This window comes from Centropristis striata, chromosome 15, assembly GCF_030273125.1.
Source record: "Centropristis striata isolate RG_2023a ecotype Rhode Island chromosome 15, C.striata_1.0, whole genome shotgun sequence".
Lineage (NCBI taxonomy): Eukaryota > Metazoa > Chordata > Actinopteri > Perciformes > Serranidae > Centropristis > Centropristis striata.
Window position 1 is genome coordinate 11382757 of NC_081531.1, and position 12556 is coordinate 11395312.

General features: G+C 39.0%; 1 protein-coding gene across 1 annotated transcript in view; it reads left to right on the top strand.

The window, feature by feature from the left end:
• gabra6b (gamma-aminobutyric acid type A receptor subunit alpha6b) overlaps positions 1-8856 on the top strand; it is a 44892-nt gene extending 36036 nt beyond the window's left edge. Inside the window, exon 10 of the mRNA XM_059351657.1 lies at positions 5300-8856. Coding sequence (XP_059207640.1) covers positions 5300-5312 — 13 coding nt within the window. The 3' untranslated portion in view covers positions 5313-8856. The remainder of the gene's footprint in view (positions 1-5299) is intronic.
• Positions 8857-12556: the final 3700 nt, after the last annotated feature.

Below are 12556 nucleotides of genomic sequence, written 5' to 3' on the forward strand. Positions count from 1 at the left end.
TGACCAGCAGGGGGCGACTCCACAAAGAAGACAGTTCATATGAAAATCAATAGGAAAATTGACCCTATTTATCACTTGATTTATGTCCTCAGTAAACATTCTCATAATGAGTTCATGGTCTAAATTGCTATTGATTTGCCATGTTGAATGTGACGCCCAGTAAGTTTGAATGGCTTTTGATTGTCTGTCAGTGTTTCTGTGTTTCATCAAACTGTCATTGTTGTTAAAGCTGTGATGTGGACTTCACTATCAAATAGAGTAGTAACTATTTCTAACATTATGTAGTCATTATGCTTGTCATTATTGGTGTAAAAGACCAGTTTTGACAAGAAAACTATTGTTGTTAAGTCTTGCTTATAGTAAACTTATCATTGAATCTTGTATTTATGTGCTTTAAGCTTTATATTGTAGGAGTTCCATTTGGAGGATAGCAGTGCCATTAGGCTACATAGTGTGTGTGTGTGTGTGTGTGTGTGTGTGTGTGTGTGTGTGAGCATGGGGAGTGATTGAGAGAGCGACAGTGTTGGTGAATGCAGTGTGAGCAGATGACAGTTTTAAGTTTAAGGGTGTTTGTGCGTGTGTGTGTGTGGGTGTGTGTGTGTGTCTGGATGGGTGGGTGGGTGGGCGTACTGTTTTAGTAGCACTGAGGCAGAGCACAGAGGAACAGACAGATGTCACTTATTTCAGTGGTTGTAAATAAAACTTCCAGCCAAAATGAATCCCCCCCAGTGCAGCAGTCCACAGAAAAAACATGAAAAGTAAACGAGAGCGAGAGAGACAGAGAGAGAGAGAGAGAGAGAGAGAGAGAGAGAGAGAGAAAAGAGTTTGTGGCATCCATCAGCTGTTTCTACGTGTCTCCTCTTCTAAATTTTAACAGAGAATTGTTCATGAATTTAAGTAGTGCCTGCTACGCTCTTATGGGTGCTTTGATTAATAAAGTTATTCATATAGCCTGAATGGAATAATACAGGCTCCTTTGATCGAATCATGGAATATTTGATTATTAAGGTAACAGTGATGTGCGTAGGTGAGGGACTTGCCTGATACCCGTGATGAGCAGCAAAAACAGCTCCAGGTGTGAAAAGCATTCCCGCTCAATGATCTCAACAGTCCACTGTACAATGCTTCACACTTCCATAATTAACACTTTACATTTCATAGATATTTTTATACAGCACCACCCACACTAGTGACCCCCTGATTCAGAGTCGGACCCTCCTTAATCCGAAATATCACATCCATTAAATGAGAACAGGCAGGTCTTTTCACTCCAGAGAAATAAATATACAGCTCCTGTGGCCCAAGCTGAAAGAAGATATCAGCGCATGCAACGGACCTCTTTCTCTCTTTGTAGCTGTGCTTTTTATTACAGAAGGCCCTCCTGCAATGATGAGCTGGACCAGAAGAAAAGAGTGTCTGTTTGTGTGTGAGTGTGTGTGCAGGTGGATTTGTGTGTGTGTCTACTTCTGTGAGGATACAGGCAAACAAGTGTATAAATGTGCCATGGCAGCAGTGCCTACCGACTGGAGGCTATTTTAATGAATAGCGCCATTCAGGGCGAGACACGAAGGAAACAAATTTGCTGAAAACACTTCCTTCCATGAAGGGCCCCAGCTGGTTGGCTGACTGGTTGCAGGCTGGCTGGCTGACTGGTGTATGTGTGTCAGAGTGGGTACAGCAGGCGATAAGCCTTGCCCCTCTTTATTGGCCATCAGAGTGCCAGGCTTGAAAAACAACTTCCCCATTGTTGCTCATAAATCAAAACCACTAAATGCTGTTTCCAACTCAATTCCTATTTTCGACTGCGGGGCCGTAGCCATAACTTTGGTGTAATGATCATTCAATTACAGGCCACTCAGACAGGCAGCGAAGAAGACGGATATAAACAGCAATCCCCTATCTATCATATTTCTCTCCGCGGCCCCTTTGGGAATTGCTACATCTGCCTTTGTCTCCTGTTTGCATGAACGCATTTCTCACACATCTACCTGTGTTTACATGGACGTCTGTGTGTGCAGTCAAGCGTGGAAATGTGAACATTTACAATTCCTTATAAGATAAATTGTTATCACATGAGAAAACCGCTCCGTGTCCCTGACTTTCCCTTTACATATACATGCTCTTTCTCTCCCCTACCATCCCTCACACTCAATTGCTTTCTCTATTTCTCACTTTATCTCAGTGTCACTCTCTCACACACACACTCTCCCTCTCGCTGCCTCTACATTCCCCATCTAGCCATCTCTCTCTCTCCCATGGCGAACCGCTTCTACTCTGCTTCCTCTTTGATAAGGCAGGACAGCCCAACAGGCTAAACAGAGTGGTGTCCCTCTACCTCCATCTACTCAGCATTAATCATCCAGTCATTTCAGAGCAAAGGGGAATCTTGTCTCTGTAGGACTGCGCAAATGTGTCTCGTCTATCAGTCTTCTTAAGCGACCATATAGATGCATATTGGACATCTGGTTACTTTGGCGAATACGGCTAATGCAGCAGGGCAGCTTGGTCTAAAGAGAAATGGCCCCATCACCAAAAGGTCACAAGTTCAGCCACTGCAAGCACCAATATGAGCCTGTCAGCAGTTATATGACCTGTCAGTGTGCCCCAGAGCAGGACGCTAAGCACTGCTCGCTCGTTGTATGTCACAATGGATACAATTATGGGTTTATTTAATGGCCACAGAAATTACATATTTCTGATTGGCTAGCTAGTGGGCTACACGGTGGTGCAGTGGTTAGCACTCTTGCCTCACAGGAAGAGGGCCGCCGGTTTGCCTCCAGCCTGTGGGTCTTCTGTGTGGAGTTTACATGTTCAGCATGGGTTCTCACCGGGTACTGCGGCTTCCTCCCACACTTTAATTGGTGACTCTAAGTTGCCCGTAGGTGTGAATGAGAGCGTAATAGTCTGTCTCTATGTGTCTGCCCTGTGATAGTCTGGAGACCTGCCCAATGACAGCTGGGATTGGCTCCAGCCCCCCGCGACCCGATGTGTGAATAAGTTATGAAGGATAATGAATGAATGAATGAATGAATGGCTAGCAAGTGTATTTTAGGTGTGAGGTATGGCTTGGGTGCAGAAAACAACCAGGCCAGGTCATCTTCCAGTTCCAAATGAAATCTGGAGGAGTTTGTTTATGGTTAGGAATGTGATCCGAACCCGATCCAATCCAACTACCAGGGTTAGGGTTATGGTTAGGTCTCCCCTTAAAAACAACCCCATAGGTCGTTTGTACATAATGTGCAAAATATGACCCATATTTATGTTTCAGACTGTCCTTCGATGCCCTCTAGCGGCCATAATAATAATGAATGATGGCAATGTTAAAATGGCGGGTGGTATGGGATTCAGATGGGTCGAACAAATATTGGAGTTTCACTCAGGAGAACAGGATTAATCTAAACAAAAGTAATCTGTGGCCTAGAGGTTACTAATCAAATTTAAAATAGTATTTTATAACACCTAACCAGGATGTTTTATTCCCTATACCTAGATCAGTGGTTTTGTAGCATAAATTCAACAAAACTACAGGATTTTTCGGTACAATCATGAACTTTTAGTATGCTATTTTTATAATGATCCGCCCGCTCTGTAACCCTAGCCCCAAAACGATCATATGTGTCATTTTGGGTGGTATTGACAAATTACCTATTCTGTCGTTTAGCTTGGAGATCTTGTTGGCTGTACTCAGCATGTTATAACTTAATGGATCCTGCATTCAGGTGCACATTGCATTCTGTGATGCAGCATAGAATGGAAACTGAAGCAGCTTTTGTAGTAGTTGTAGCAGCTAGCTGGAGAATGCAATGTTTCCATCTACGAAATATGCACTACTTAAGAGCATAAGACCTTCTTCCAGCGTTCTAACATGGTTTGTAGTGATGCATTTTCGTTGGCTTGGTTTTCTCAGTGTGAAAAGAAACCAAACCACTTTGACCATGTTCATAGTTTAGAAACTCATCAACCGATTTGGATTATTAGGGTTTAAAAACACCATAAGGCAACTGCAGATAACTATACCAAATGTTTTTGTGTTTTAAATTGCAGTAAATTGCAATCAGTTCACCCTCAGTGATGACCAGATCTAGCTACACGTGATTAACGCTAAAAGTTTAATGATTTGAACATTTTTGTTGTTGTTGTTGTTGTATATTGGCACTTTGTGTCATGTCTTCGTCTCCAGCTACTGTAGTGTTCTATTTGCTGTACATATACACCTTGTATTGCAATATTGCTGATCTGTAGCAGCATCAAGCTGAAAAATGACCTGTTCATGTAAGCCATAAAATAAAATGTTTATTGATTTTAAATTATCTTTTTCTTCTAAAAGAATACTAGAAGAAATAGTAAGAAGGTGAAAAATGTACATTTAATTTCAGTTTCAGTTGAGACTGAACCTCGTCCCTCTCTTGTTTGCTCACACTGGCTGGCTTTGAGGACTTTTATAGGCATCTATAAAATGCTATACATTAATATAATGCAGTCACATAGACATAGTCATTTGAATAAAAGGGTGATATATATTACAGTGTTTTGACACCTACTGTATAGCTACATAAATTATATCCACCATATGTACAGTATTTAACATATGGCTAAGCTACCTATTGTTCACCTGAAATATTCACACCATCCCACAGCCACTCATATCAACACCTACGGACGCATTTGCATTTTAGAAATAGTTTTGAATTGCAAATTAATTTGAAATTCACAAAACTTTAGCCTCATGTTTGCCCTTTAAAGTCCATGGACACTATCCCAAAATTCCTCCTCACCTACCTACCAAAAGTTGCCTTTTTTTTGCTTTTTTTTTGCCAGCAGCCTTGTAAGTTCTCTGGCTGAAAATGGCTCTCGTTGCTGTCAAAAGCGTCTCCTGCTTTAACACATCAGGCGGAGGAGGTGGAGGTGTGAACTATCTGGCAGAGGTTCCCAGACAAGTTTCACAAGGTCTTTGTGAACAACATTGGCAGCGAGGGACTGACTAAATTCAAATTTTAAATTCAGCCTGGAATGGATGCCAACCTTCACAGCAACACTGAACTGGAGCACGCTGTTACATCATACCAGTGTGCGTTGTGCGGGCAGATGTGGACGCATGTGAAATGGTGTAGGTGTGTGTGGAGGTGTATGCATATATTTGTATGTTTTAATATGGTAAAATATAAAATCCATAATTCGAAGAGAAAACCTTTATTTACTCTGGGCAGCATACCAGGGCGGCCCTCTTTTCTCTCCCTGTCTCCCTGTTAACCGTTGCCATTTTTACACTAATTCTCTTTCTCTTTCTTCTGTCTTACAGGGACACCGTTTAAGCCAAGAGCTCATCAACCTGGAAATCACACACACTTCCATACACCTGCACACACATATATACACAATAAATAGATGACAGACGCTTGCCAAGCACTCTTTTATGCCGCCTCAGTGCATTGTATTTCTTTTTAAGTACTCCCCTGGAAAGTGAGTGTTTTGAGAGCACATGTACCAGCTCCTATTGCCAACTTGACCCTGGAGCTCACAGTCTGTGGGCCCCCAGGCTCTGGAACCATTTCAAACAGGTACTACATCTCTCTCTGTCTCTTTTTATTTCTTTATTTTTCTTCTCCCAGTAAAAAAAAAAAAAAAAAAAGTTCAATGTTATGACACTTTTTCCATGTCCGTCTTGTATCACCCCCTGCACCAAGATGGAGCAAGATGCAACGGCTAAGCTAGCTAGGCTGCAGAACCAGAGGCGGAGCCACTGCTTTGTTTTATGTATTTATTTCTGTATGCGTGCAACATGCATGCAGTCCCACACATGGTAGTGATCTTGCATGTGAAATGACACATCCCTTCCTCTGATATAACACATTTGAGGGAATGAGTGTAGTCGTTGTGCTAACTGTGCTAGCGACTGACTGACTGAACTCCCAGCTCTTCCACATTTTTTCTCCCACAACACTATTTTTTTGGTTCACTGGCTTAATTTCCCTCCACTGATGGAACACAGAGGATGTGAAAAATCTTCAAAGGGTTTTTATGGTGTGTTCCACTGGTACATTGGCCTGGTTATATATTCACTGTCAAATGCACATGTGGAAGGAGAAATGTGCACATATGGAGAAAATACAGACACTAAAACATGCACATGCCACTCACTTAAACTTACACTACACTGCATTTTATGATATCACAATGACAGGATGCTATGTCCTGGATTTCCTATAGACAGAAATAGACTCTGCATGATTGAATGACTATCATACAGTAATATAGCTTGTTTCAGCTCAAAGCTGTAATCCCTCTGGTATCATTTTTAGAAAAAGAAAATCAGAGAACACGCAGGAGCAGCCCAAAGGAACAAGATATTTAAGTTTGCCAGATATTTTATATAAACCAGATGAATTATTTTGAGCTGCAAAACTGTTGACATGCAAGACACTGTAGTGCAATAATGAATGTAAACGTAATGGTGGAAAGAAAACCAATCTGTACTCACTTTCGACTCATATAGCAACCCGATCCTTCCCCAGAGAAGATTTAGACCCTTATAAGTTAACATTCATGTCATATTTATTGTTTCTATTTATTGTATTGTTAGTGGTTTTAATTGAATTTCAATCCTACACTGGTTAGCAATTATTCCTTGAGCTTGAATTAAAGCTCTTGCTTCTGGTTTTCATTAAGCAGCAAAAAATAGATACCTAAAGCTATCATCATCAATTACACCAAATGCCAAAACGTATTCATTAATAATCCACTTGTGTGGATTTGCATATGATTATGCACAGTTTCCAATTAAAGCAGAGATTGTTACATGTTAAAGCCATGTGGTGTCTAAATATAAGCTGGTGTGTGTTTTCCTCCTCATGACATCCATCATCTGAGAGGTTGTTCTCATTAAAGGTGTCTCTTATGAACACAGGCACCTTTTTGAAATTGATAAATATGCACAGTGTGCCAAAAGACTATAGTCGTCTTAAAACTGTACACTTCCTCAGCTTTTGATGAAAAATCTCACACAAACTTTATGTTAAAAAGCTGTATAATTGGTGTAAATTTCCCCTGTTTTCCTTTTCAGTCCCACACAGACTATCTATAGAGGTTTTTGAAAAAGAAGCAACATTATTTCCTGGTTCTAATAATGTGTTTTGATTTTTTCCCTAGTTGGGAAAGAAGCTCTTTATTTGTTGTAATTATGTGTATTTTTTATGACTGCTTTGATTTGTGAACAGACCAGCATGGTAGAGCTCAGTTCAACAATACTGATAGAATAAATACATAATGCATGATTAAAACTTCGCATCATAGACATAGTTTTTATAGAATAAAAAATATGCAATGCAATAATAATGCAATATAGACTCTGGTTGTGACCCCCCAGGGATCCATCGCTTAAAAGCGTATTTCTGAAGCTGCAAAGCTTTCATGAACTGGTTGCAAAAAGACAAAGGGACTCTATCGCCAGACAAGAACATCAATTTCAGACAATTCTGCAACAGTGCCAAGGATTTTAAATTATTGTTTTTTACAATACCTACACATGGCAACTATGGTACCACTAAGGTTAGGCTATGAAAACATCAAAAGACAAACTTGTGATAGGATGCAAACGGCATGAAAATCTGATGTGTTTGGACTCATGGCTGTACTTTAAATCTTTGGTCAGTTGACTTTTAAACAACATGCACTAACGAGCGCAAAGGATCTGTTCATTTAAAGGCCTGTTGTTGCATGTTTTTTTTTCCTTTCATGTGTACACCAGGGAACTAAAACAACAGTGGTGTCAGACTGTAAGAACTGTCTTTGTATCCTCCCTCTTTCTCCACTTCATCCATCACCCTCCTCCCCCTCTATCTTTGAGGCCGAGGCTGATGAGACAGGGCATTTCGGCCCCTTTTTGCCCTGTATGTCAGGCTCTATTGTGGAAGAACCTGACTGCCAGTGAACTCAGACTGCTTACAGAACTGCTGGCTCAACCCCAACGGAATTTCAAAAACACCGACGACCTCCCACCTCCAGCAAACTGACTGAGTGGGTTTCCACAGAATGAACTTCAGATGAATAGTCAAACAGGAATAAGCTGCAGAGAGAGGGTGTGTAGGGATGTGTGCCACGTGAGTGTGTGTGCTTTCTTTTTTTTTTCTTTTTTTCTTTTTTATGATTGAGCTTGTATGCTTTTATCAGTGACCCGATTGATCTGCCCTCTGACCCCCAGCCTAGCTGCTCAGCTCCTTCGCACCGCCGTGAGAACTGCACTTGCATGACCTCCGACCCTTTATGTGCTTGTTAGGGTTGTTGAATGTAGAAGGTTGTGAACTCCATAGAATATAGAATTCTATTACTATGGTGATGCGGCCATGAACTGCCCTTTAGTCAGTTTGTTTCATTCCACCGGCATGGGCTTTATTGATTCTCTCATTTAGCCAGCGTTAATCTCTTTTTTTTTTTCATTTCTACACACTGTCATTTTTTTTTGCCTCTAGAAATTGTGGACACAATTTAGAAGACAATGAATGCTCTACATTGTTATTTTATGTGTATATTTTGTGAATATGATTGAGTATTTCTGTAGGTTGCTATTTGTATTCCAACTGTATGACCCTGCTTGATGACCAGCTGCACTGCATTAACCATTTGTACTGGTTTTAATGACAGACCAGCGACTTTTGTATTTTTAGCAGTTTAGTTCATCCACATTTGCTCCTTGTACACATTGCTCTCCATTAGTTTTTATTGGAAGGCCTGTTTTTATTGCAAACAGAAAAACAATATATGCATATTCAGGTCTCTTGTCCCCTGTTAATAAATGAACTCCTACTCACTTTTCCCACAGGATTGTATATTACCATGTTCAATAAAGCCAGATTATGTATATATGTATTTCTCTCTTCCACTTCATATGAAACTGTGCACGGTGCAGCGAGAGATACAGTCTTTAAAAGTTGCCTTTGAGGCTCTGCTCTTTGTGGGATTTTGAAAATACATTCTTTGTTGTAAGACTATGAAGATGCAATCTCTGTAGCCTTTATTAGAAGGGAATTGTCTTATTATTATAGCAATAATATGTCATGATATTACTTTTTTAATCCAAACAGATGCAGAAAGATCAAGAAAACCATAGTAGTTTTATTTTTTGAACTATTTTGATTTGTTACTGTTATTTACACAGTATAAATCCAAAAAGTCTCACTTCATGCTGCTGTACACTGAATGTGACTCCTTTAACACGTACAATGATTATAGTAATGCTGTTATATTGGATGTTTTGAGAGAAAGTGTAGGGATGTGGTTTTAGTTAGTGACTCATATTTATATAATTCAGTCTCAGTATGTTATACTCATTCAGTGACTCTTTGTTGTTGTTTTTTGCAGTCATATATGAATTAGTGCACACATACTGTATATGCAGGGCAATTCTAATGTGTTTTTACTCCAATTGTATGCATAAAAGCATGCATTTAGCTCTAAAAATGCAAACCCCCATCAGTATTAACTCTCCATTCATCCACCCAGAGAGGTGTAACCTCCACATCCATCTCACCCTTCTCTCACTCTGCTTCCATTCCTCTACACTACTGGCAGACGGCAGGAAAAAAAGAAAAAAAAGTAAGTCTTATCATCCAACTTCCTGTCCCGTTTGGATGCAAACGCATGTGCTTCCAGACCTGTCTTATTCTGGGTCAGCGTAGCCAATCATAAAAGGGTAGAGTGCCACCTATTGGTGCACAACCTGAATCCCCTCTCCTCTCCTTCTTCACCACCTATCCACTCTCTCCCTCCTCCCACAGACACACTGGCGCTCGACTCCTACACACTGACTCACCATATGTTTTTTACACACGCACAGAGAAAATCACAGTGTGAGTGCACACAGGAACCACACGCACACAAAAAACTGACATGTAGAAATGCCAGTGAAATAGTGTGTGTGTGTGTGTGTGTGTGTGTGTGTGTGTGCAAATGTGAGGGTGCACACAGATGCTCTTGCATGCACAAATATGTAAAGGATCACAACACACAGATCCATTAATGATGCCAAAAGTGACATACATAACCCACTCAACAATAATAAAAAGTTACGCAGCTGCATAAAATGAATGATTTTGAATTAGATCGACTTAAAGGGGCCCCTGGTAGCCAGTAGGGGTGTGCAGTGCTACCCATGAACCAGCTGGAGACCTTTGTTGCATGTTAGTTAATCCATTATCTCTCCCCCTTTATTTCCTGCTGTTGTGTCATTTTAAAATCTATAATAAAGGTATAAAATGTCCCCCCAAAAATACCAAAAAAGGAAATTAACTGACCAATAAGGTTGCAGAGTATATTGATTATTTAAGAATAGAAATATTTAGTACGTACACCTTTTAATTAAAAAGACATAAAAATATAAAAAATATATATTAAAATTCAAATTATTCAAATTAATTTATTGTATATATTATAAAAAATAAATATAAAACAACATGGTATGGAATTTAAATATATATATAGCTATCAAAAAAAGTTCAATAAATAAAAATTTTAAAGTTGAATAGATATTCCAAAAAGTGTCAAAACATCAATGAAATGCTCAATTTACGGTAACACTGAATTTAACTAAAGTGCAGAGATGAGCCTGAATAAGGATGAGGGAAGCAGGTCAAGTGTTTTTGACATGCAAAAGATTTGCTGGTAAACAAAGAGATTGAGAACAATGGCAGTTCCGGGGGGGCACAGTGTTATTAAGCCTCGACCCCCCTCCAACTGTGGAGATGATTTCCATTTCCATGTTTCTCTGCAGAGGGAAAAATTGTAATTATTCATTGGCAGTGATAAATAAAATTTATGTCAAATGAATGAGTATTATTGTGTTTATTATTATTCATAGTGCAGTGCCTGTAGGAAGTATGTACTCTTATAGTGGGAGATTAAGTAGTTTTTTCAATTATGGCCAAATGAGGTTGTGTGTGAAAGTGTGATGTACAATGAGGTGTAATACTGTTGCGTAGTGTTAATATATAAAGTGTATATTGGGTAATACATCGATGTACATTGAGATATAAAGAGACGAAATAGTTATTTTAAGAAAAATAAAATGAATCATTCAACACAGTTAGACATATATACAGACATAGATATAGGAGAGAATAAGTTTACATGCAGCGCAAACAGATGGATGTGAATAATGTGAGTAAGGGTTATTAGGTGTGTTGTGGAATGTGTAGATTTATTGATAACTATTGTGTTTCATATATTGTGGCTATGTAGACCACTACAACATCTGCAACTCCAAAAAACACTTACTTTTAATAAGGTACACACACCATCCAGCACATACACATTGATATTCGCTGGAAACTATTTGAATATTATTGGAAAATCGAACCTTGTAGCACACTTTAAAACTCTGAAAGATAGGTAGGCTAAATAGACTTACAGATGAGATGAGTCAGGGTGGAAATCCAGAGAGAATTGTGTTACTGACCAGGTGTAGGCCTGTCACACAATGGGGCGGAGCTCCCCTAAAAGGCGTCCGATCGGAAACAGTGCAATGCCGCAACACGTCCTACGTAAATAATATTTCGAAAAATGAATTCAAAAATCTTCAAAATCGAGGATGCACACCTTCATGCCATGCGCAAGCCACATACAAAATCTTAGGTCAGTCTGACTAACGGTCAGAGAGATATGCCCTAGACACACACACACACACAAAAATATAAAATACACAGAAAATATAAATACACAGTCACCCATAAAGTTGGAATAATTTAGTTTTCAGACACAATCCTCTGTTAATTGTGGTTTATTTTTTATTGTGATATGTTTGGAAGAGATTGATTAATGTTCTGAGAAGATATACACTTTTACACTTTATTTGTCAAGAATACATCACTTGGTCACAATCATAATCGAAAGAGATAAACTTTATAGGCGACTGTGTAAACGCAAATGTGGCATTATCAGAATTTTGAATGATCGTTCCCTTAAACAAACAAATGTTTAAGGGAACGATCATTAAAAGAAAATATATATATATATTGAATAATCATTCCCTTAAACAAATTATATATATATATATATATATAATTTGTTTAAGGGAATAATCATTCAACATTCTGATGATGCCACATTTGCGTTTACACAGTCGCCTATAAAGTTTTATTTTAATTTTACTTTTTTTTCAGTTCCTGATTGTTCAGTGTCCACCACTTAAGAAGGCAGATGTAGAGACAGACAGAGACAAAGAGAGAAAAATTAAACCTTTAGTATGAGGACGTGGAAATATATCTCATAATTAATTACATGCCAATATCAAATCAATATGATGCAATTGGAAGGACCATTTGCATTGCTAATAAATATTTGGTTAACAAATACAGCATTTGCCTATTTTAAACCTTCCAGTTTTCTGTCAGAATACAGAGATAGATCATGTTGTTGCTTGACCAGATACAAATCCAAATATAGATAATCACGTCTCTGTAAAACTCTATTTTGTGAGCCCAACACCACAATGAGAGGTGGATGTGAGTATCACTTTAATTCATCCAGTGGAGCTCATTGGCTTTCCCTCTCATGGGGACGTGAACTC